Genomic DNA, 25,066 nt, shown 5'->3' with positions numbered 1-25,066 from the left:
AGGCTCATTTACTAAATAAATGCGTAGGATGTTCGTACTGTGCGCACAAATTGAGAATATACTCAAAATCATTGTCAAATTTAGGACACGTGCGCACCAGCTCATTTTGTTCGCACAACTGTTAGTATGTCGATGAATCAGAATTCATTCTAAATGACCAATTTGTATAAGCCATGCTCATTTCAATCAGTTTGACAGATCACTTTATTGCGCGAAGGTTAATACAAAGAAATAAAAACACCTGCGAGAGAAGTTCATAACTTTCTCAGTCTATCCTATTTTTAAAAGGTTCGTATTACAAGATCCCTCATTAGTTGTGCGTACGCATATTCTGTGGATGTTCTAAATTTATTTGCTGAATACGCACAAATTCAGGCACAAAGTGAATCGATAAATCACTCATTACATGTTTTGGACAAATTGGTCTGCATGCACATTAGCAAATGAGGGCAATTGTCTCTTGAATACCGCTTGTTTATTCTAGCACGTTGTTTGCTCTACCCTTTGTCTCATTTTGCCTGTTGCCTATTTTCAAGAAGTTCTGCACATACAGTTTTGCTTTGTTTTTTTACGAACTTTGAGTTTTCATGGACTTACTATCTCTGTGTACCAAATAGCCTGTTTTTTGGGGGCCCCTTGTACATTATTTCCTAGTGCTGAATGGTTGCTTTGCATGCTTATGCAAAAACCAAAAGAAAAATCACATACTTTTCATGATACACTTGTAGTATTTGGTTGACATTGATGAGAATCTTGAGCACTTCACTCCATTGATGCCAGTCAAGATGCCACAATGCAGAACTGAGTCGAAACCTTTGTATTTGTGTGCATTTTTGCTTGGTTTCAGCACTAATGCCCTCTGTGCAGCTCACGGCCTGAGCTGCAGAGTTCTGACCATGTATGGCCACTCGATGTGCTCTGGCTTTTTTTTGTTTTTATCATGAGGGCAGATATTTCTTAGAGAGCAAGTCACCATCTTTGAGGTATTTGTTTAATAGTTAAAAGAAATATCTATTCATTTCTGCTCATCTTTCTGCTAATATTGATGGTGTAATAGTTAAAGAAGATGGGAGATGTTAACTAGATCTGCACTAGAGTTACTGCAGGACCATTTTGTGATTGGAATGGCAAACAGCCAATCTAATCGTTTGCTACTTTGTGCTTTCATTTGTACATTGCACTATTTTTGTCACTTCTGGTAGAGGTTTTCAGAAGTGATTACTAATTCAATACATTATTAGCATATCGGTCTTGTATTTGCACATACATACCTGAGTGTTTTTACATATTTGTAATATTTTCACATACTCCAATTGATGATTTCCTTGTATTTCTATCATCACCTTGCGTATCCACTATTATCTCTGTGGCGCACAGGAGTCCTTTCCTTCATTTGAAAACACTCTGTCACAAACCTTTCATCAGTCATATCACAGTACACTAAAAACTGCCTGTTTAAATCACAAATCAAAATAGACAAACCTTCAACTGTGACTGTTGGTGAATAGAATGTTAATCACACACTGACAAATTTTTGAGTGACTGAGAAGGCTGTTATTTCTATGGCAACCGCTTTTGCTGTGGATGTGATTTCTGTGTAGCTTGGAGTTGCACCACTGCCTCTCATACTCCTGGCTGCATCTCTGCTGACTGCAGAAGTGCTGCTGTAATGTGACGCAGTGGTGTACTTGCCAAATGTTTCGATGAAGTAAAGGTGAGCCTTCTGCTCCCTTACTGTTGTTCTTTGGGTCAGGCCACAGTTGTAAATAAGAACTTTTTCTTCATTGTTTGCCTGGGTAAATAAAGGTTAAATAAAAAATAAAAAAATTACTGATCTTTTGGGGGAGGACTCTTCCAGATATGTACATATCTGTTAAATAATGATATATACACATAGGGTGAAAAGTTGCTTTATCCTTATTGAGTTTATTTCATGTGAATGTACATGCTTTGCAGTTTCAGTTTTTTAAAACCATTACAACTATCACTCAAATCATCTTTACAAGATCTGTCTAATAATGCTGGTGTCATGTAAATAGAAAAACTATCCACCGTTTAGTAGAACCTGAAAGTATCCCTCACAATATATTTACTCTTTTCTCTTGGCATTTTGGGGAAGCCATACAGAATACTGTTCACATTTGCTGATTACTGGTGAGTTCCAAAGTACTTCACGGTTCGTGTGAAGTGTGCACTACACAACAGCATAAGCATAATTGCCCGAGCGATCACCGCAAAGAATTATCGTTTCACAGTGCCGTCCGTCACTGGGCTACCTCTGCCACATCTGTGGCCTGTGAGAATGGAGCTCGAACTGCAGTCAATCCTTGTAGCTGGGTTCACTCAGTCGCCACTTCCTCATGGACCTTGTTCTGTGGCCCAGATCTGTTGAGCCTTTACTTGTTTGAAAGTCCTGTTCCATCTAGCTGTCTTTGAACTGTGAGCTGGTGTGTAACAGAGTTGAGAAGCATGATGGCTTTGAAATGGACTGAGAGATGATTTACTTCCTTCATGTCAGCATTTACCAGCACACTTCATGGTGGCAGTTTTGTCAGTGATAGTGTGGCTGCTTATCTTATTATGGATACCATTTTCCTCTGTGATCTCCAAAAAGGCAGAAACAATTTATCCTCCACTGCGTGTGCCAGTCGAACTGTCCACGGAGTAAGATTCTTAATTCTTATCTGATACGATTATCTTTCAAGCCATTACTACAATTGGGGCTGACCTATATTGCGGGAGGGGAAATTCCGGGCTAAATTCAGGCTGATAATCCTGCCCTGTGAACTGGGCTTAAGTTTGAGTTCAAGAATTTGTTGAGTTGATTAAGGACACTTTCTCGACAATCTCGGTTAAGGAGGGAAGGTTTGAGATGAGTTCTCTTTTGTAGAAGTGGCTCGGCGTCAGCTACAGTGGGGCAAAATAGTATTTAGTCAGTCACCAATTGTGTGAATTCTCCCACTTGGAAGATGAGAGATGTCTGTAATTTTCATCATAGGTACTTCAACCATGAAAGACAAATAAAAAAAAAAAAATCCAGAAAATCACATTGTCTGATTTTTAAAGAATTTATTTGCAAATTATGGTGGAAAATAAGTATTTGGTCAATAATGGCCTTGATCTGGGGCTCCACGCAAGATCTCACCTCGTTGGGTCAAAATGATCACAAGAACGGTGAACAAAAATCCCAGAAAAACACGGAGGGACCTAGTGAATGACCTGCAGAGAGCTGGGACCAAAGTAACAAAGACGATCATCAGTAACACACTACGTCGCCAGGGACTCAAATCCTGCAGTGCCAGACATGTCCACCTGCTTAAGCCAGTACATGTTCAGGAGACATAGTACAGATTTCACAATAGTTCTGAAAGAGTCAGATGGTTTGAGCTCCTGAACCAAATCCGGTATAGTTATTTTCATCCACTGTCTCAAATTGGTGGCTCGGTGGTGCACTGGGTAGCACATCCGCCTCACAGTTAGGAGGGTGCCGGTTCGATTCCATCTCCGACCCTCCCTGTGTGGAGTTTGCATGTTCTCCCTGAGCCCGCGTGGGTTTCTTCCGGGCACTCCGGTTTCCTCCCACATCCCAAAAACATGCTTGACAGGCCGATTGTGCACTCCAAATTGCCCCTAGGTGTGGGTGCGAGTGTGGACGGCTCTGTGTGCCCTGCGATTGGCTGGCAACCGGTTCAGGGTGTCCCCGGCCTACTGCCTGATGACCGCTGGGATAGGCTCCAGCACGCCCGCGACCCCCGTGGGGACATAGCGGTACAGAAAATGGATGGATGGATGTCTCAAATTGTGTCATGGTCATTGTTTTTGTTCTTTTCAAAGACGATTTCCCTTTCAAAAAACGTTTTAGGGGTCTGTAACACAGGTAATGGCATTTCTATTCTTTTTTATGGTAGAAGTTGTTTTAAGAGATGAATGATTTGACTTATAAGCACGGTCACAGAACTACCGTATTTTCCGGACTATAAGGCGCACCGGACTATAAGGCGCACCTTCAATGAATGGCCCATTTTAAAACTTTGTCCTTATATAAGGCGCACCGGACTATAAGGTGCACCATTAATGCATCATGTCAGATTTTTAATCCAAATCAAATCCATCCATCCATCCATTTTCCGAACCGCTTAGTCCCCACGGGGGTCGCGGGCGTGCTGGAGCCTATCCCAGCCGTCATCGGGCAGTAGGCGGGGGACACCCTGAACCGGTTGCCAGCCAATCGCAGGGCACACAGAGACAAACAACCATTTGCACTCGCACTCACACCTAGGAACAATCTGAAGTCTTCAATCGGCCTACCAAGCATGTTTTTGGGATGTGGGAGGAAACCGGAGTGCCCGGAGAAAACCCACGCGGGCCCGGGGAGAACATGCAAACTCCGCACAGGGAGGGCCGGAGGTGGAATTGAACCCGCACCCTCCTAACTGTGAGGCGGACGTGCTACCCAGTGCGCCACCGAGCCCCAAATCAAATCATTCTCCATTTTATCTTTTTTATTTCAACTTCAGATGCAACAAATTACTTTATAATCACAAAATAATGATCCATAGTCTTTTTGATTCATGATTCATAGTCTTCAGTGGGCCACTTATGATTGATTTCATGACACAATGCTTCGGGCCAGTTTAAATTTAGGAATTTGGTCCATATATAAGGCGCACCGGACTATAAGGCGCACTGTCCGCTTTTGAGAAAATTTTAGGTTTTTAGATGTGCCTTATAGTCCGGAAAATACGGTAATTAAACTTGTAAATCAAGGTACCACTGTATGGTTAGAGTTTAAAAGATTAAGCAGAAAACAATGAGAAAGTGTATTAGAACGTAATTTGGATGAATATTTTTTAGTTTGATCATTCAGAAGAATATTAGGAAAGCTTTAAATTAGTTATGTAGAATTTTAGTATTAGTAGGTTTCTATGGGATACATGTGATTTAGATTAAGAGAAGTGCGCAGGCGAGTAGCAATGAAGGCACATAGTTTTTTTACTTTATCCGTATCCCATGCATTATGAGATTGACGGTGTTTGACCAAGTGATATTGCTATTTTATGTGAACTTTCTTGTGTTTTTTATTGAGAAGATTATTTTGTTCAGAAATTGATCAAGACGTTCAAGAGTTAAAGAAAACAAAAGCAAACTCAACTGATCCATCAGTACACCACCGAAGCAATATGTATGATGGAAATGCATTGGAAAAGGATACGAGTCAGAAAACCTTAAGATGCTCACACGAAGTGGTTTGATTAGTAACCGCATGAACGAAGTTTTCCACTACACTGTCTCTGTTGCTATTGTATGCATGAAGTGAATAATTTCTGTGGAAAATACAGACAGTTTATTCAGTAGTTATCAACTTCATGTGTTGAATAGTTAAAACATTGGGAAAAAGATAGTCAGAAGTAGTTGCAGCGCTGCTTCAAGCTCTGTTTGGAATGCAATTAGGTATGAATAGACAGGCAGTGCAGTCTTGAAGATTGCCCCAGGCACATTTTTAAACACTTGGATGACGACATCCAAGTGATTGCCTGAAGGTTGCTACAGTCCTGTTTTCATGACCCTAATGTGTTGCTGATTGGCTGCGCTTTGCTCTTTGGGATGGTTCATTTCTGTGGGCAGAGGAAAACTGAGATGTCAAGTGAGTTGACAACCTAATTGGTTTAGGTTATCTCCGCCAGTGAAACCACCTTTCATGCCAGTGGAATGCATGTTTCAGAGCCTGTTCTCATGAGAATTCTGCAGGATTGTGCACAAAACATAATTCACTCTTAATTTTAAGAAAACAGGATTGCAACCCTGTTCCAATTTTCAATAAATTAGTAAAGAAAGAAAAGGAAATAACAAAATTAGAAATAATCTATTCCAGGGCTGAGTTAACGCCCCCCCCCTAAAATAGGCACTGTTTATTTAAAGTTTTAACATTCCTAAGAGTAAACCATAGTTTAAAACAATTTATTGTCACTTGCCAGATTATTTTTGCGGGAGGATTACTGAAGGCTAATTAAAACTAAATGCAGCTCAACCTTGCAGTGAGCCTGTTAACATGCGCATTATCGGATGGAGTGATCAGATTATTTAACTGTTAACATGCACATTATCGGATGGAGTGATCAGATTATTTAACTGTTAACATGCACATTATCGGATGGAGTGATCAGATTATTCAAGTACTCATGTCAACTGCATAACCGGATATGCTTTTTTGGAGAACAGTCCTTAACTGTTTATGAGGAATTACTGTAGATAAATACACCTAGAAACTTCTTTGTGCATTTATGCCAATTTATTATAATTATATATTATTTAACTATATTATATAATTATACATTATAATTATAATGATATTATTGCAATTGTAATTGAAATTTTAATTGAAATTGGTGGAATGTTCCATGTCCAGTTCTAAGGTCATGTAAAGGGTCAGGTGAATTACATACTGGAAATAGAGACCATCATATTGTGCTTGATGTCACTTGTGTGAAAATCTAGAGGTGTATTTTTCACAATTGCGTTTGAACTTGAAGCATCAATTTGGACAGCACAAAAGCTAGGGGATTCTTCTTCAGTAAGGTACATGTATATTCTCTGTACCTGGAGTTGTCACCCAGAGGCCCAACAGTCATTGCTAGATAATGAAGATTGCACACTGTCCTTAATCTGATCATCTTTATATAGCTGCTCCTCCTTTCATTTTGCCTCTGACCCATATAAACACACAGTCGCACACACACGCACACACATTTACAGTACAGTATAGTTGTAGCACAATTTGTTGATTTATATGGATGAAGAGGGACACTTATTTGGTGAAAATTTGAAACAGTGACCATGCTGTAAATTAATCTATTTGTTGATGTTGCATTGAGCCATGCCTCAATCAACTTTAACCTGCAGAGGGCAGCACTGGTCTAGTTACATCGTACAGTAGTCATGCAGACAGATGTGCAGGTTCAAATGTAGTTGGTTTCGTAGCATACAGGCTTTTAGCTTGAAGTATTCCCATGACAAAATTTGAGAGGGATTGCACATTTGGGACATCTTCTATTTTGTTCTCGTTGTCCATCCAACCACTATTTTATTTTGCTGCCCAAATAACTACATCAGGGCGGCACGGTGGAGCACTGGTTAGCACGTCCGCCGCGCAGTTCAGAGGGTGCGGGTTCGAGTCCACCTCCGGCCCTCCCTGTGTGGAGTTTGCATGTTCTCCCCGTGCCTGCGTGGGTTTTCTCCGGGCACTCCGGTTTCCTCCCACATCCCAAAAACATGCTTGGTGAGCCGATTGAGCACTCCAAATTGCCCATAGCTGTGAGTGCGAGTGTGGCTGGTTCTTCTTCTCTGTGTGCCCTGCGATTGGCTGGAAACCAGTTCAGGGTGTCCCCCGCCTACTGCCCGATGATTGCTGGGATAGGCTCCAGCACACCCACAACCCTCGTGGGGACAAGTGGTACAGAAAATTGATGGATAGATGGATGGATGAATGAATAACTACATCAGTTTGACAATTAATTTAGTTGAAGTCTGTGTTACACAGTCACAAACATTCGACAAATTTCCTTCCTTCTGCTCTTTCAGATGTTTTGGTCTGACGATGAAGCCAATCCCCGAAGCATCCCTGTTGGATACTGAAGTGACGCTCCAAACCTTCTGAGTCCAGACAATGGATTGGACTTTTGATCAAATATCAATGTAGAGTCTGAAGATGTTCACATTCTGTTTTTTTTGTTCAGCTCAAGGTGGTTGAAATTTTTGCGGTATTGTAGGATGACTTAATGGTCCTTACAATAAGATGAGTATTTGTAAGCCCAGTGAGAGTGTCGCCGATGAGGAGAAAAGTGACACCAGCATGAAACTCTCTCTTCACAGTGCAGGAGACCACAATGGAAATGCTCTTCCAACTTCCTCATCTTCCTCGCCTTCCATCAGTTTGGGAGAATCATCTCCAGACTCATTATGCAGTCGGAGCAGCATCAGCAGTGGATATACTGTCAGTCCTCAAGACTATGACATGCTCGAAGTCACCCTGACAACGACTTTATTGACTGAAACAAAAGAAATTGAAGAGGATGACATTTCCAACTGTGAGCACGAGGACAAAAATATTTTCGACAAAAATAATGACGGTGCATTTACAAAAATGCAAACAGCAAATGAGATGTCAGAATCAAATGACAACTCTTTATCAGTTTACCTTGATGCCAGTGCTGGTGAACATCAAGAAACCAGGAATGACAATGACAACCTTGCTCTGTCCCCACCTCTGATATCTGATACTGAGGACCATGGTAATAATTGTGACAACAGAAATAGAAAGAGACATGGCTCATCAACTCCGGACTCAGAAGAAACTGAAATTCTTGTAGATGATGATGTTGCTGATCATGATGATGCTGCTGAAGATGAAGCTTTGTATTTTTCAATCAGCTCAGACTTTGGTGCACGGAGAACCAGCACAGCCCATACAAACTCACCCAATCCAAGCTTGTTTAGCAGAGTGCTGATACCTGAGCACCAGCTCAATAACAATGAAACTATGAATGATCCGAGATCAGAGGTAGGCGTCGAAGAAGTACAGATTATGTGTCCGCTGACTTCGCTTGGCAAAACATCTGAGGACATTAGTGGCACCACCCACAAATTGGCTGTCACTCCCTCTGCAGTCTGTCCTGTCCAAGAAGCCAAGGACAATGTCTGTTTACTAAATTGCACAGAAAAGTATGAGAAACCTGCCGGAAACCCAAGCAGACTAAAACTCAAATCAAACATTCCCTTGGCTGGAGCTTCCAAAATGTCAAATGGTGACGAAAATAGGGTATCCAAATTGGACCTTAAAAACATCAAGGCTAAAGCTGGATCACGACCCACACCGTCGCCACCAAAAATAACAGGCCAGGTATTGTGGTTTTGTTTTATCCACCTTATGTCTTATTCAATATTTCTTGTTCTGAACTTTTCCTCTTGTTTTTTATAGAATAAGTCTGCATCAGCGATTGAAAGGAAGGCTTCCCCTAGGAAGGAGGAAATGAAGACTTTTTATGGCGGTAAAAGGCAAAGACCATATAGTGGTACTGTTAAAGTGGCTGATATTCTGAAACCAATCCGAGGAAAGAACACAAACAACAATACCAGCCATAAGACAGCAGCCAGTGACTCAAAAAAGTCGAAAAGGCAGAGTTTGGCCTTCAGCGGAACACTTTCAGACTGCGCCGGTGCCATGCACACAAAGGTGACTGAAGAGCAATGCACGGTAACACCCAGAAAGCTAGTCCAGGAGCTTTCTGATAAAAGTGTAGTAAATGTAGAGTGTAAGAATAAGAGTTCCATACCTGGTGAAGAATGTGTGGAGGACTATTGGGAGGACGCTGGTGAGGCTCTTCTGACTCTGGCCAATTTGGATAAACCAAAAAATCACTCCTGGGTAAGTCCCTTTTTAATAGTGTTTTCATCTGAGCTCATCACCTTCAGACTTGGGTTAAACTTGATGTTGTTTTTCATCAAATGAGTTCAAGGAAAAAGATCTGTCCTTAGGGCTTATGGATTATGTGTATAGTCACTGTGAAATAGTTTTGTATTGCCATCAGCTGGAATCTATTATTAGTGAGAACATGTGGAAATTGGGTGGGGTTGTTAGCTCCATGATGGGCCTGAGAATTTTGAAATTCTTTGTCTTAAAAAACAGCCATTGTTACTCTGTATGAACTAGAGTTGTGGGTTGGATGAAAAACAAATGAAAGGCAACCAAAATTCAAAACCTAAAACTTCCGAATTGACATCATTAAAAGAAAAGAGCACATGCATGTGAATGTGGTCTGTGACCTTTACACCAGTAGTCCCCAACCTTTTTAGCACCACGGACCGGATTACTGTCAGAAAATATTTTCACGGACCGCTGTTTGATGATGTCACGATTTTTGCGAAGAAAACTTCTAAAAACAATTCTAGAAAATATAAAATCAAATGTCGAAAGCATCAATAAATCAAATAATCACAGACTGCACATTGTTTATGGACGTTTATGGATGAGGGAATACTGTATGCCAGAGGTCCCCAACCACCGGTCCGTGGGTCATTTGGTACCGGGACGCACAGAAAAAAAAAAAACTTTTTTTTTTATCGACGATCAATTAATTCAGGTCAAGACGCTCGTCCCGATCACGTAACATGTTTCTCCAGTCAAGCCCGCAAAGCTACGGAGCAGATATTTAATGGTGAGTTTTACTTTTACCGTATTTTTCGGACTACAAATCACGTTTTTTTTTATAGTTTGGGTGGGCTTATATGTGAATGTTTTCACAAATTTTCAAAATTCAAAAAGCCGCGATGTAGTGAAATCGCGATAAACGAACCGCGATGTAGCAAGGGATTACTGTAATCTGAACTGCAACTGCGGCGCGGCGGATACACGGCGGTGTTTTACATAAAGGACTAAGGATTCGATCACAGGATTTAATGACTTGGAGTGACAGATTGTTTGATAAAATTGTTGTTTAAAATTATATGGGCCTGTGGAATATTTTGTGACACAGATGGTTTGATTAAGGTGTTATTTATGTTATAGTTATTTGGATAACTGTCAATGTTACGTCAGGCCCGTTCTCAGCTCTTCGTTTGTGTTTATGTCACGTTAGCATACCGTATCGTTTAGCCTGTTGTTGCTCGTTCATGTCTGTTCTTGGTGTTGGATTTTGTCGAATAAATTTCCCCCAAAATGCGACTTATACTCTGGAACGACTTGTATATGTTTTTTTTCACTTTATTGTGCATTTTATGGCTAATGCGACGTATATTCTGGAGCGACATTTAGTCCGAAAAATACGGTATGCGGTTTTTATTATACATTCATTATTTATTTATATATTTATATAAAGGCCGGTCCGTGAAAATATTGTCTGACATGTAACCGGTCCGTGGCGCAAAAAAGGTTTGGAACCGCTGATGTATGCGAACACCACAGTATAATATAATAATAAACGTAAATCCACTGTGTATTCTAGGCAACTTTACTCGCAACATTCTCATAACATCATGCCAACAACATAACATGAGTAATGTTGTGTTATGTACACGCCACTGAGGTGTAAAATAATGCAAGTTATTTATTCTTTCTTGTGCGGCCTGGTACTAAATGATCCACTGACCGGTACTGGTCCGCGGCCCGGGGTTTGGGGACCACTGCTCTACACTTTCACATGAGCATGTGCTGCCTTTCAAGACCTGTGACCTCCGACATGCCTAAAACCTGCCCCAACAGGGTTGTGTCTGCAAAGGGCGTGTTCAAAACTTATCGGCTGTAATGTATGCAAATACAAACCTATACGAGTACATACATGAGAAAAATATGTTTATGACTCAAAGTACTCCATTCAACAAGTTGTTTTTTTTGCTTGCCTTTAATGATCACGATCTTAGCTTAGTTGAATTTAGCATGCAAATGCGTCTCCAATTTTTTAGACTTACATTATTTAGAGTTAGACTTATCCATCTTGCATCAATGTGCAGTGGGCATGGGAATGCAAGAATAATTCATTGTCTCTGCCCCTGAAAAGCTTCAAGATAGTGGTTCTTGACTTAGGAGTTTAATTTGCCCAAACTGCAACTCAAAGCACTCATATCTCAACTCAACTGAAATTAACTCTCCGCTTTGAAATGACATCAAATATCAATAATCTTTTACAAACCTCCTTAAAACTCAGCACCGATTTTTGTTATAACAGCACTGTATTGTAAAATAGGAATGTCAAGAATTTTATGAAATGTAATTCAGCAAAAACACACACTTGCACCACCCGCACTCGCACACACCCGCACTCGCACACACCCACACGCACATGCTGCATGCACGCACTCACTCACGCACACACACACACATGCACACACACACACACACACACACACACACACACACACACACACACACACACACACACACACACACACGCACACACGCACGCACTCACACACCACAGCAAACTCACTCCAGATGTGCTGGTGTTGGTAGAGAGAATCATGAGGAGGGCGGAACATGGAATGCTTGAGCTGAGACTAAAAGAAAAATCAGCCTGGTCAGAGCCTGGATGATTAACACAATGAGATTTTTGTATTCAATCCCTGCTTCCACTTTTTCTCTTCTTTTTCCTCCTCCTTTACTCATTTTACACACACACACGTCCCTCACTCCTCCCCTCTGCTCCTTCCCTGCCTCCCTTCCCTCTTTTCTCATTCCTCATTTCTGACTCTGAGCAGGGAATGGCTAACACTATGGTTTCAGTGCGCAGCTCTGAGCTAGGGCCCCTTGGCTGGAACTCTGTCACTAAGCATAAACTCTTCCTGCAGAAAGTCTCCAATTTGGGGCCCACTGTGAGGCAGCCAGGGAAAAGCATTAGAGTGGATAAGGGACCAGTTCCACCTCCAGGACCAGAGGGCCCCAGGCTCCGACAAAGCCAGACTAATGGACCTATATTGAAAGAAGTTGCTCAGAGTGCCTGGGATGGATCTCCAGTGAGAGTGAGACATGTTCAAAGTCAGAGCCATGGTGAGTCAAAGCTCTTACAGCACACACCTTTAACTTTATGAAACCTGAAATCAGAAACACAACGGTATGCTAGTCATACAATACTTCCGAACTGTGTGTGTGCGTATGCGTGTTCTTGCATGCATGCTTGCATGTGTGTAATGGAACAAAATTCCAAGTTCCTCTCTGGAGCAGGTTCAGGAAATGAACACTCTGACAGTGGAGCTGACAGTTAAAATACCTTCCACATACCACAAAAACCACACATCCATACATATTGTTTAGCAGCAAGTGCAATGGCTACACTTTTTAGACATGTGACAAGCTGCGGACTGACGCTGACAGACAGCACATATAGACAGAAACAAGTCTGGATACTTGGAGTTTGTCTGAATTTGCGGCGGGCCATTTGATATCCTGTAGCTGTAGGGTTGCATAAGTGTCGAGATTTCGTTGAAGTCTTTATCAGAATTTACACTATAACTAGTTGGTGTAGCTGAGGTGTAAATGACTCATCATCAAACGGCATGGTGCGTAATATTGAATTTGTTTCTCCGCTGCTTTTCCTTCACCGCTATCGTCCTCATCTTTGTTCTTTTTCTTTCTTTAGTGAAAGATTCACTCTGTTTATCTGAATAAACCTAATGTGACTGTGATGTGATGAGATACTCAGACTCTCAACTTCCCATGCTTGGTGTCTCATAGCCTGTAATTTCACTTGTGTGTGTGTGTGTGTGTGTGTGTGTGTGTGTGTGTGTGTGTGTGTGTGTGTGTGTGCGTGCGTGCGTGCGTGCGTGCGTGCGTGCGTGCGTGCGTGCGTGCGTGCGTGCGTGCGTGCGTGTAACGTGGCCCTTTTTTGCCATGGTAACTTACTGTCGGCTGTTGTTTACATTGTGCAAAACTTATGTCTGTAGAATGAAATTTCTTTGTTATAAAACTCATATTCTGATGGACAATGACTTGTCTGTCTTGGCCTTGCTAATCCACAACAAGAAACCACTGCCTGTGGACTCCAGAGTAAAATTCCCATCAATAGATTCTTTTGTGCGTGCTCAAACACTCTTACCGTTTTTTTCCATGTATAATGCGCAAAATTTAACTAATTTATTGTCCTAAAATCCGGGGTGCGCATTATACATGGGTACAATTTAAAAAAAAAATTATTATTTTTTTTTTTTTTTTGAAGAAAATCATGGTACAACAATTTTTGAAGAAAATCTTGTCACGGATGGAGTGTGGAAAGGAAGAGGGCGACCAAGTGCAGCTTGAACCAGGGTTCATTGGAGGAACTCAAAACACAGACTTGGTAAACTAACATAACTCTCTAACAAAACCAACAACAGGACTGACCGACAAAGACGTGGAACAAAAAGACAGGGGGACATTACCAAAGACAGGAACAGAAACCTGTGTTATTGTCAAATATTGTTTGTTTTTTAATCTCCATCGCGGACTGGACGTCATACGGAGGCAGTATCACTGCGCATGCGCACTATGGATCCGATGCGAATAGTCCTCTTCTCTTCTTGACTGACAATGCATGTGATAGTTTAATACATACAATCAGCAAATAACAAAATACGTATTACAGGTAATATTTTATTTCACAACACTTTGCCTTGTTCCTTTCGTCTCTGCTGTTCACTTCAAACACGCTCCATACGAACGCAATGCTCTCGTATCAGACGCTTGCTCGATCACCTGCTCGTTTGCTGTCACAATGTACCCTACACAAATCCGAAACATTTGTTGCGGCTCCGAGTCACGACGAGGGGCAAGTTTTGGTTTCCAAGGGTGTTTTTATTCCTCTTCAACTTCTCTCCCATACAGAGCCGCCTTTTTCACATGTCCGCACGTCACTTTCCTCTCTTTTCATTTTAACCTAACTGATCGCGGTGGTGCCTTTACGGGCAGTCGGAGAAATCAACGCCAACAAAAAAAATACATCCAGCCTAGTTAAGACCATACCAAAGACTATAAAAATGGGACCCATTGCCTCCCTGCTTGGCACTCAGCATTAAGGGTTGGAATTGGGGGGTTAGATCACCAAATGATTCCCGAGCGCGGCGCCGCTGCTGCTCACTGCTCCCCTCTCCCCCAGGGGATGGATCAAAACCACACGGGGATGGGTCAAATGCAGAGGACAAATTTCACCACACCCAGATGCGTGTGTGACGATCATTGGGACTTAAAAAAAAAAAAAAAAAAAAAAAAAAAAAAATCAAAATTTGGGTGCGTATTATACATGGGTACAGGCTTTTTTCCAGCATTGACATGCCATTTTTAGGGTGCGTATTATACATGGGGGCGCATTATACATGGAAAAAACGGTAATCTGGGTAAGTGATGAGATAATTTAATTACAAATCTATTCTAAAACAATCACTGGGCTTAGTTTAATTTCCTATTTCAGCATTGCATCACATCCTAGATTGCATTGTATGTTAAGTGTGAAAAACAACATTTTCACAGCTTCATCTTTCAATGCACTAATCATAAGGGAAAGGAGAGCTATCATATTTCTTTTTCACCGCAGTTTCATTCCGTATGCTAACATGCGCATACCCCTGTACACTGACCTGATGGCTTAGTTTTCAGTTCAGACCAATCACGCTCAATGCCTTATAATCTAGAGAAGACGTGGTCGCAAAAAGAGCCTGACCAAAAATTATTTGATTGTCAGCATTTACACTACACTTTATAAAAAGCAATTTTCTAATTAAATCTGCTTAATCTTATGAAGTGCCATGAGTTCTTGACAGCCTCGGCTGTCATATTATCAGACATACTTGTCTGCCTCGACTTAAAACACGTGCAGTAGGTGTGTCAGAAGGGAGAATTTGTGTAAATACTAATAAGTGCTCATTCCATGTCCCTATGGCTAGCTTCTGTAGCTATTGATCGGACCGCCAAGGACCCCCATGCCAGGGACACCCAATCTTTTTGAACCCTCCTAGACTTTGTCTCCTGACTGGCCTGCAAACGCACGCCTTTGGATACCATCGGAAGAATTAGAAAAAGTGGGCGGGGAGAGGGAGGTCTGAACTTCCATGCTTAAGCTGCTGCTCTCGCAACACTCTGTGAAGAAAGAAGTGATGGCACGATTTTTGGTTGATGTAAATCTAATCTGCAAAATCCTTCCACAGCCACAAAGTTCAAAGCATGTCGCTTTGATCTACTGCTGGAGATGGTCATTTGTTGTAGGCTAGGGTTACCGTTTTGTTACGCTAGGTGTATTGTGATATGTACATTCATGAAATTATTATATCCTCAAATCAACGATATAGGTTTTCCCTGCTCAACTCATTTTTACACTTGTCCTTGAATACAATGCTAAAACCAGCCGATGAAGAGCCTTATTTCGTGCTAGCCAATGACAAACATTCGAGGGCAGGAACAACAAGCGAGATGTGCATGGGAAAGGTGAAAGATAAACAGAGTGCGGAACATATTTGTTGCCTCCCCCAAGTTATCCTCCATTAAATGACTTGACTTGAAAAAAGAAAAAAGTGTGTCTAAACGAGAGCAAAGTGCTCTGCAGATCGAGCTTGCTTAGCTCTTATCATGACAAAGCACGCCAGCGCAATAGTGCTAATTATGTTCCACTACGTGACAATACAACAATCTTTTTACTGCATCAAGCAACATTGTAAATTGAAAGTGGTGCTTTGTGGAGCCAGAAACAATTAATAAGCTTGGGTTTCTCTGCAGAATGTTACATGCATGCACGTAGTTATTTGTAGGAATGTTGGCTAATATAATAGTAATTGGGCCCTTCCTTGCATTTCATGTGCCCTGCTAAAGACTGAGGTTTGGAGACGAGTGTGTGCTCCTGACTTGTATTGTCCAGTTCTTACTTAACAAAGATTTCTTAAGTAACACAATCCAGCTGCTTTCTCTGGTCTGACATTTCATTAGAATTGAAATTGAATGAAGCCAGATGTTTCCTGCTGGCTTCAGTCACCTAATAGTGCTCTGGCTTTGTCAACAGTGGGTCTCCTGTTTGTGTGACTTAATGTGACTGAGGTGAAAACGTAAACAGTCTTTCTTTGTTTTTTTCTGTCCTTCCTTCTGTCTCTCTTGTCTGTGTGTCTGTGTCTGTATCCTCTGCCTGTCTTTCTTGCTTTATTGTTTTTTGCTTTCTTGCTTTTTTGATTCCTTCCTTCCTTCCTTCCTTCCTTCCTTCCTTCCTTCCTTCCTTCCTTCCTTCCTTCCTTCCTTCCTTCCTTCCTTCCTTCCTTCCTTCCTTCCTTCCTTCCCATATCACCTCTCACCGTAAATCCATATTCCAAATGCGTCTTCTGGTATCATCTGTGAAATGCCCTATTCTTTTTCCTTCTTGGGCTTAGGCTTTTGTGTTGTGTTGTCCTCACTGGGACTTTTCTCCATTGTAAAGAAATTTGCTGTATGGGTGCCTGTGCAGGTTGTTTGTGAACCCAGCTCGATAAGATTTTTTTTTTGCATTCTCCACTCCACCCTTGTATCGTCAATAAAATTGAATAAGGTCCATATTTACCCATTTTCCTACTTTCACAATTTTCTGACCTTTCCTTTCCAGTGTTGGTGTTGTTTCTCTTGTGGCCCCTTGCTTTCTTTCTCTCATATCTCCCTCCCTACTCTCTTGTTCGGGAGGTAGACAGCACACACTTAACTGCCGTTCCTCCCCCATTAGCTTAGTGCGGAACCAATCACATGCAGTTTGAAGAGAAAAAAGTGTGCGAGTGAGAGTGAGAAGGGGGGGAGCAGCTCGTGAAACTCATGTTGCTGCCTCCAGAGCTGTTTCATTCACGACCAAAACATCACTACCATATACAGCACACTAGAAGTGAAGCTTTGGCCTCTCCATTCACCATGTAGGGAAGCCCGACTACTCCTGCTATTATCATTAAAGTATGAATGTGTTACGTGCGAATATGCTGTCCAAGTATAAACCGAATGTAAAGGTGTTTTACAAATCTGTTCAGAGCTATTGGAAGTGAGTTAGCATCATAACCTTGAATAATAAACAATTCACACTTGCAGGTGTCTCCAAGCCCCGCACCACACCAGAGCAACCGACTTCCCCATCGACCTCTGGCTTTTCAAATTCCAACTTAAAAACGACATCTAGTCTCCAACCAACCTCAGTGGTGTGTGGGCGACCAGTTTTAAATGCTGCATCCAAGCTTCCTGTTAAAGGATTACCTTCGAGCCTTAATTTTCCAGTGCTGGGATGTAATGAGAATAACGGACCTACAAGCAAAGGTAAGATCGTGATGCAGTTCTCCGCTTCCCAACCTGTGTGCGTGCGTGCATGTGTTTTTGTGTGCCTGTGTTTGTGCTGACATCAACGCTCTTGTCTTCCTCTGTTGAGGTCAAGGGGCACATCTGGTCAAGATACAGAGAACATTAACACATGTGAGGGACTGTTTACCATTTTCAGGACAATAATGCAGTATTATTTGCCAACACTAAGGGTTATTTTTTTTAACAAGTGTATGTTTTTATCATGTTCTGAACTTTCACTCTGGCGTTAGCACTCTATTGGTTTATCACATTAACGCCAAGTACACAAAAGTCTTATTTTGAAAGCAAAACAACCAAGTTTTGGATGTTGGATGTGTTCAGATCAGGCAATAATGATATTAAAAAAATATTCCCTAATAAGTGTAGTATATCTTTTATACATGCCAAAGACAAAAATGAAAGATGGTGAAAAAAATTATTAATGATGAGGCAGCAGTCACAAAAGTGCCATTTGTCGGTATGAACCCATTTTTCTGAAGAGATTATGAGCATTTACTCCATTTGTTTTTGCCCTGTTGGAGATAGTGGTCTTTAATACTAGGAATGTCAGCCCCGAGGACTGGAATGTCAAACTTGTTATGCAGAGGTTGGCGAGAACTCTACAATGAATAAATTCATATTTGTGGGAAAAGCTTGATCTGGAAATTAAACAATGGCTTCATTCACCAAAACTTGGGAGCTCTTTGGAACATTGTTTGTTAACAGATTACTGGCAAACCAATTATTCACCAATTCTCTGTCACTTTGATTATATTTTCTGAAGAATTAATGGTGGCACAAAATGTTGAATATTAATTAAAGACGAATGACCTCTGGAAGTACACACTTTCCAGGAACAAATGTCTTTTCTAAGCAGAAAGTCATTACAAATGTTAAATTTAGCCAAATTTCGAATGTAAATGAATCAAACCCATTTTCCCCATCTTGATTTAAATTTCCCTTCCTGAATCCTCAGTATGTATGTGAAAGTTTCCATTTAAAATATTCTAGTGGTCCCAGCCATTATTCATTTGTTGGTGGATCAATTTTAAATCATACCCTTGTAATGGCTTTCTTGCTGACGACCAGCAGCACTTTCATTAAGTATACATCACTTATACTGGAATATACTGACATACTGCAAGAACAAACAATGTGTTTTCTCTGTACCGTAATTTTCGGACTAAAAGTCGCATCAGCCATAAAATGCCCAAAAAAGTGAAAAAAAACATATATGTCGCTCCGGAGTATAAGTCGCATTTTATAAGGGGCAATTTATTCGACAAAATCCAACACCAAGAACAGACATGAATGAGCAACAACAGGCTAAACGATAGGTATGCTAACGTGACATAAACACAAACAAAGAGCTGAGAACGGGCCTGACGTAACATTCAGAGTTATTAAAAAAAACTATTACATAAATAACACGTTTATAAAACCATCTGTGTCACTCCAATTCATTAAATCCATCGATCGTCCTTTGTCAACAACCGCTGACGGTGCTTGCACTTCAAAATATTCCACAGGCCCATATAACGATATATAAATTAGATATCAAATAACTATTATATAAGCAATAATATTATCAAACCATCTGTGCACTCTAAATCAGGGGTCTCAAACTCCAGTCCTCGGGGGCCGCATTCCGACATGTTTTCCAAGTTTCCCTCGTTAAACACACCTGATTCAAATGATCAGTTCATCCTCACGTTCTGCAGGAGCCTGATAATTGAATCAGGTGTGTTTAACGAGGGAAACTTGGAAAACATGTAGGAACACAACGCCGCGCGTGCGCCCTGACGTCAGCCTCGTCGTTATTCCACAGATCTAGTATATAACTAGATTGTAGCGTTAACAAAGTACAAGGAAAGACGTGGGTTTGGTAAACGGCTCTTTATTTAACAAAAAAAACTTCCAGGCGTGTGGCGGCGTGGACTTCCAGCCACGGAGGTGGAAGAGAGATCCATAGAATAGGACCGGGCGTGCGTAAAAGCCATGACCGAGCCCCATCCACCGTCCCCGGACAGCCACCCGGCCGAGCGCCGGCCCTCGACTTCCATCCACGGATGTGAAAGAGAGCTCCGTAGAGTAGGACCGGGCGTGCGTAAAAGCCATGTCCGAGCCCCATCCACCGTCCCCGGACAGCCACCCGGCCGAGCGCCGGCCCCCGACTTCTATCCACAGAGGTGAAAGAGAGCTCCGTAGAGTAGGACCGGGCGTGCGTAAAAGCCATAATAGTTTTTCAAACCTTCTGTATCACTCCAAATCCTTAAATCCTTCAAACTCTTCGTCCTCCGTGTCACTTAGAAACAAAGCCGCTAATGATGCCGGTAGTACGTGGGGCTCTTCGTCATCCCGTGATCAATCTTTGTCCTTTTTGTAAACAGCCGCCGCGCCACGCCGCGTCGCGCTGCTGACGTCACTTGAAATTCAAATTACAGTAATCCCTTGCTACATCGTGGTTCGTTTATCGCGGTTTCACTTTTTTTTTTTTTTTTTTTGAAAATTTTTGAAAAAAAACACATAAGTCGCTCCTTATTATAAGTCGCCCCCCCACCCAAACTATGAAAAAAAACGCGACTTATAGTCCGAAAATTACGGTAATTACATCTCTTCTTCAGATCTTTCTGCACACTATCACAAACAACTTTCATTTTCGTGCTGTGCAAAGTATTTGTTGTAACATTAAGGGTTGAATAATTTAATAGTTTATTCAATATACTGTCTCCTTCATGGGACATCTCCTTTAGTTAAGATGATGTTTTGCAACATTTAACAACAAGCTGACAAGCATTTAAACAATCTCTGTCTTTTTCAGCTTCTCCCAAATCTTCATGTATCGGTACCAGGTCGGACGAGAGGGCCAGCAGAAGCAATCCTTCCATAGGCAGTCCGAGTGGGAAAAAAACCTGGGGTCCCAGTAGTTCCTGTGACTCTGTTACCTCTTTTAACAGCACTTGTGTTACTGCTGTTCCCAAGTCACATTCAGTCAGAGGCAAAGCTCTTTCACCGCAGTCCCGAACAACAGCTACAGGTAGGTAGATAAGCACTAGGTGACACATTTTGATGCTTAATAGACTATTCCATATACTGGACCAAAACCTCTGCAAAATTTTATTGTTTATCTTGTGCACACCTTGAACTTTGAAGGGATGATCCAGCCGTGATATTGTCTATTTTTCACTAACAAGCTCAGTTTATTTACTTTATCAGAATGGAAACAATTATTTTCTGTTTTATCCATCTAATTTGGAGAAATAAATAAATGTAATGCCTTTAAAAAGGCCTACCGTCTTTTTCCATGTATAATGCGCAAAATCTAACTAATTTATTGTCCTAAAATCTGGGGTGCGCATTATACATGGCTACAACAATTTTTGAAGAAAATCTCCCTCGAAATAAAACTTGAAATCACCTTTCTTCTTGTTTGTTGTCAATCGCGCATCGCATTCAGCCATCCTGCCCAACACACTTAGTCAGTAAAATTCATAATTGACGACACATCGTTTGATGCGATGGTGCAATCCTTGATGGTGTGTTATTGTCAAATATTGTTTGTTTTTTAATCTCCATCGCAGACCGGATATCATACGGAGGCCGCCATGACAGTATGCGCAGAACGGATGCGCAAGACACGTCAATCGCGCATCGTATTCAGCCATCCTGCCCAACACACTTAGTCAGTAAAATTCATAATTGACGACACATCGTTTGATGCGATGGTGCAATCCTTGATGGTGTGTTATTGTCAAATATTGTTTGTTTTTTAATCTCCATCGCAGACCGGATATCATACGGAGGCCGCCATGACAGTATGCGCAGAACGGATGTGCAAGACACGTCAGCTATATAAAGAGCGAGAGTTCAGTTCTCTACCTATGTTTGTTGTCAATCGCGCATCGCATTCAGCCATCCTGCCCAACACACTTAGTCAGTAAAATTCATAATTGACGACACATCGTTTGATGCGATGGTGCAATCCTTGATGGTGTGTTATTGTCAAATATTGTTTGTTTTTTAATCTCCATCGCAAACCGGATATCATACGGAGGCCGCCATTACAGATGCGCAGAACGGATGCGCAAGACACGTCAGCTATATAAAGAGCGAGAGTTCAGTTCTCTACTAAATGCGTATTACAGGTAATATTTTATTTCACAACACTTTGCCTTGTTCCTTTCCTCTCTGCTGTTCACTTCAAACACGCTCCATACGAACACAATGCTCTCGTATCAGACGCTTGCTCGATCACCTGCTCGTTTGCTGTCACAATGTACCCTCCACAAATCCGAAACATTTCTCCGCTATCGAGTTTGCTAGCGCATGCGCAGTGATACTGACCGGCAGAATAACATCCGGTTGTTCCCAAAGATTATCTTTTTTCTGAAATAATTTTACGTTTACGGACTTAAGTAAGAGTCAAAATTTGGGTGCGTATTATACATGGGTACAGACTTTTTTCCAGCATCGACATGCCATTTTTAGGGTGCGTATTATACATGGGGGCGTATTATACATGGAAAATTACGGTAATTTTAATGAGGAATATAGCCACGCCCCCCACCTTCACGTCTTGGAGTAGGCATCGATCAGAATTTGTCCATTCAAAATCCAGCGCTAATAATATTAAAATAACGGTAATCAACTAAACTCTCTACCTAGGGTCACTTCAACCTCTAAAAATATGATCAAACAATTAGCCTTTCCATGGCTGACCTAATAGAGCACGATATGAGCAGCCCCCCTGCAGCGAAAGTGCCGCTCCTGTCATGTCTGTTTGTTTTCTTTCATAAGTCACAAAATAATGCGGTCCGAGAAGCTTTTTGTAAGCTGAATTGTTATTAAGTGATTATGCAGTGTATTCAATTTAAATCTGTAGGGATTGATTTGACTTTCATTTCCCCTGAAGTCCACCTATGGGGTACTGCCTTCGCTGCCTATCCAAAAAGGAGGTACTTTAAGTGGTCAGACTCTGCTGAATCGTTGTAAGTCCAGGCCTCCGAATCTTATCAAGGCCAAATTTTTAAATTTCGACAAGCCGACCTGGTTGTCTTGCTGTTATTTATCCGAAATTGGCGCACATGGACTGGCAGTGCGACATATGCCGCTGCATCTCTTGCTCTGGCTGGATGATCAGCAGGAAGCCGGCCACGAGAGGTCCAGTGGACAAGATGCCCCTGACTGCCTCTTTGGCGGCGGCAAACGCAGTTGTTGGTAGGCTCGGAAATTTTTGTCTGCGACACGGAGCTCGTAATAAGGTGAAATCATTCTGCTTATCTTGTCTGTTTAGTCGTCAAAAACTAATTTGGCCTCAACAAGCCATAGGAGCTAGCGCGACCTAACTGCTGTGTTTGTTTGCCTGTCTGACTATGGAGCTGTAACAACTTACTAAATGTCTGAAACCTACGACCAGTCGCCCAAAAAATTCTTATGCGGATTCCTCCTATTGTTCACTTCGACCTGTAAGAATAATTTTAAAAACGATTAGCACAATATTTGGGATTTTGTGGAGGTCTTAGTGGGTTTTGCTCATAGGAGCTCATATTTGAATGAGTATATCTCAAATATTGACCAGGACACTTTTATATTTTGACAGGTTGAAGTGAACAAAATGATGGGAATGATGCCTATGAATTTTGGTGCCAATTAATCATATAACATTTCTGACTCCAGGCGACAATAGAACATGACAAATCAAACCAGGAAACATTACGAATTAGAAGGCTTGCCTTCCTCTTGTGACGTAGACAGGCTGAGATGGAAAAAAGAAAACAGTAAGCCAAGCTCCAAATGTGGGCAGGTCGGTTTGTTGTAAATCACATCCCCCAAAAGGCTTTAAATCAGATTCTTTCAGTGGCATGATGTTCTTCAGCTCACGGGAGTGACCCATGACCCTTTACAAACAGCCATGTCGGCTGTTTTGCTCATAGGAGCATCTTCCGAGCCGCTTATCTTTACGAGGGTCACCCAGCTGCCTCAGGGCACTAAGTGGTGTACCGGGCCATTGTAAAAGGGGGAAAATCGCGAGGAGGTGGAATATGCGTCTACATCCGTGACGAATGGTGCCGGGACTCTGTAGTGGTATGCAAGCACTGCTCGCCACTGGCGGAGTTTGTGATCATTAAGTGCCGTCCTTTTTACCTGCCAAGGGAATTTACTGCGATTCTGCTAGTCGCGGTATACATCCCGCCTTCCAACATCGAAGGCGACAGGATTGCGGCTCTTAGTGATCTGTACCAGGCTGTCAGTGAACAACAGACGGCGCACCCTGACGGTTTCACCATCTTCGCTGGGGATTTTATTCATGCTAACCTGAAGCCTGTTTTTCCGAGGCTTCACCAGCATGTTAATTTTCCAACACGTGGCGACAGCTTCCTGGACCTGGTCTACTCTTCACATAAAGGAGCTTTCAAAGCCGCCCCCCTCCTCCATCTTGGACTTTCTGACCATATCACTGTTATGCTTTTGCCCGCATACAGCCAAATGGTGAAAGCATCCAGGCCGGTTCGCAAGCGGGTTAGAGTGTGGCCTGAGGGTGCCTCTGATGCACTTCGAGACTGCTTTGGCTCTACTGACTGGGAAATGTTTAAGCAGGCGGCCACTTGCAACGATCGGACGGACATAGAGGAGTATACTGACTCGGTTTCCTCTTACATCGCGAAGTGCATTGATGATGTGACCCACTCGAAATACATCGTCACTCGGGCTAACTGGAAGCCATGGCTGACAGGGGCTGTCCTCAGGCTGCTGAGGGCCAGGGACAAAGCCTTCAGAGCGGAGGATGAGGCTGGCTTGAGGACAGCGAGGGCCGACCTGTCCGGGGCATCAAGGAGGCGAAAAGGGCGTTCTCTTGCAAGATTACCGCCCACTTCAAGGACAGCAGGGACGCACGGAGCCTTTGGCAGGGCATTCAGACCATCACGGACTACAAGCCCGCGCCGCAGAGCTGTGAGGGCGACATCCGTCTGCTCAACGATCTTAACCGCTTCTTTGCTCGCTTCGACGCTCAGAACAGCACTTGCCCGCTGAAGACCCCTCCCCCTCCACACGAGCAGCCCCTGTGCCTCTCTGCCGATAGCGTGAGGAGGGCGCTTGCCGCTATCAACACCCGTAAGGTGGCGGGCCCTGACAACATCCCAGGTCGAGCGCTGAAGGACTGCGCTGGGGAGCTGACGGGTGTCTTCACGGACATCTTGAAAAGGCCCAGCGCCGCCTGTACTTCCTGCGGAAACTCAGGCGAGCAAGTGCTCCTCCGGCCGTCATGACTACATTCTACCGTGGCAC

General features: G+C 42.4%; 1 protein-coding gene across 4 annotated transcripts in view; it reads left to right on the top strand.

The window, feature by feature from the left end:
- mtus1b (microtubule associated tumor suppressor 1b) overlaps positions 1–25,066 on the top strand; it is a 72,112-nt gene that overhangs the window by 9,414 nt on the left and 37,632 nt on the right. For 2 of the 4 annotated variants that reach the window (XM_037254238.1, XM_037254229.1), the window contains exons 2-6: positions 7,579–8,896; positions 8,975–9,421; positions 12,337–12,535; positions 17,537–17,758; positions 20,601–20,816. In XM_037254238.1, the coding sequence (XP_037110133.1) occupies positions 7,793–8,896; positions 8,975–9,421; positions 12,337–12,535; positions 17,537–17,758; positions 20,601–20,816 (2,188 nt within the window). In that variant the 5' untranslated portion in view covers positions 7,579–7,792. Of the gene's footprint in view, positions 1–7,578; positions 8,897–8,974; positions 9,422–11,920; positions 12,536–17,536; positions 17,759–20,600; positions 20,817–25,066 lie in introns of those variants that run through there. The other 2 variants (XM_037254247.1, XM_037254256.1) reach the window with 2 other exon arrangements.

Source organism: Syngnathus acus, chromosome 1 (genome assembly GCF_901709675.1).
Source record: "Syngnathus acus chromosome 1, fSynAcu1.2, whole genome shotgun sequence".
Classification (NCBI taxonomy): domain Eukaryota; kingdom Metazoa; phylum Chordata; class Actinopteri; order Syngnathiformes; family Syngnathidae; genus Syngnathus; species Syngnathus acus.
The sequence above is the reverse complement of the archived record's forward strand: the minus strand, read 5'-3'. Positions and strand labels throughout refer to the sequence as shown.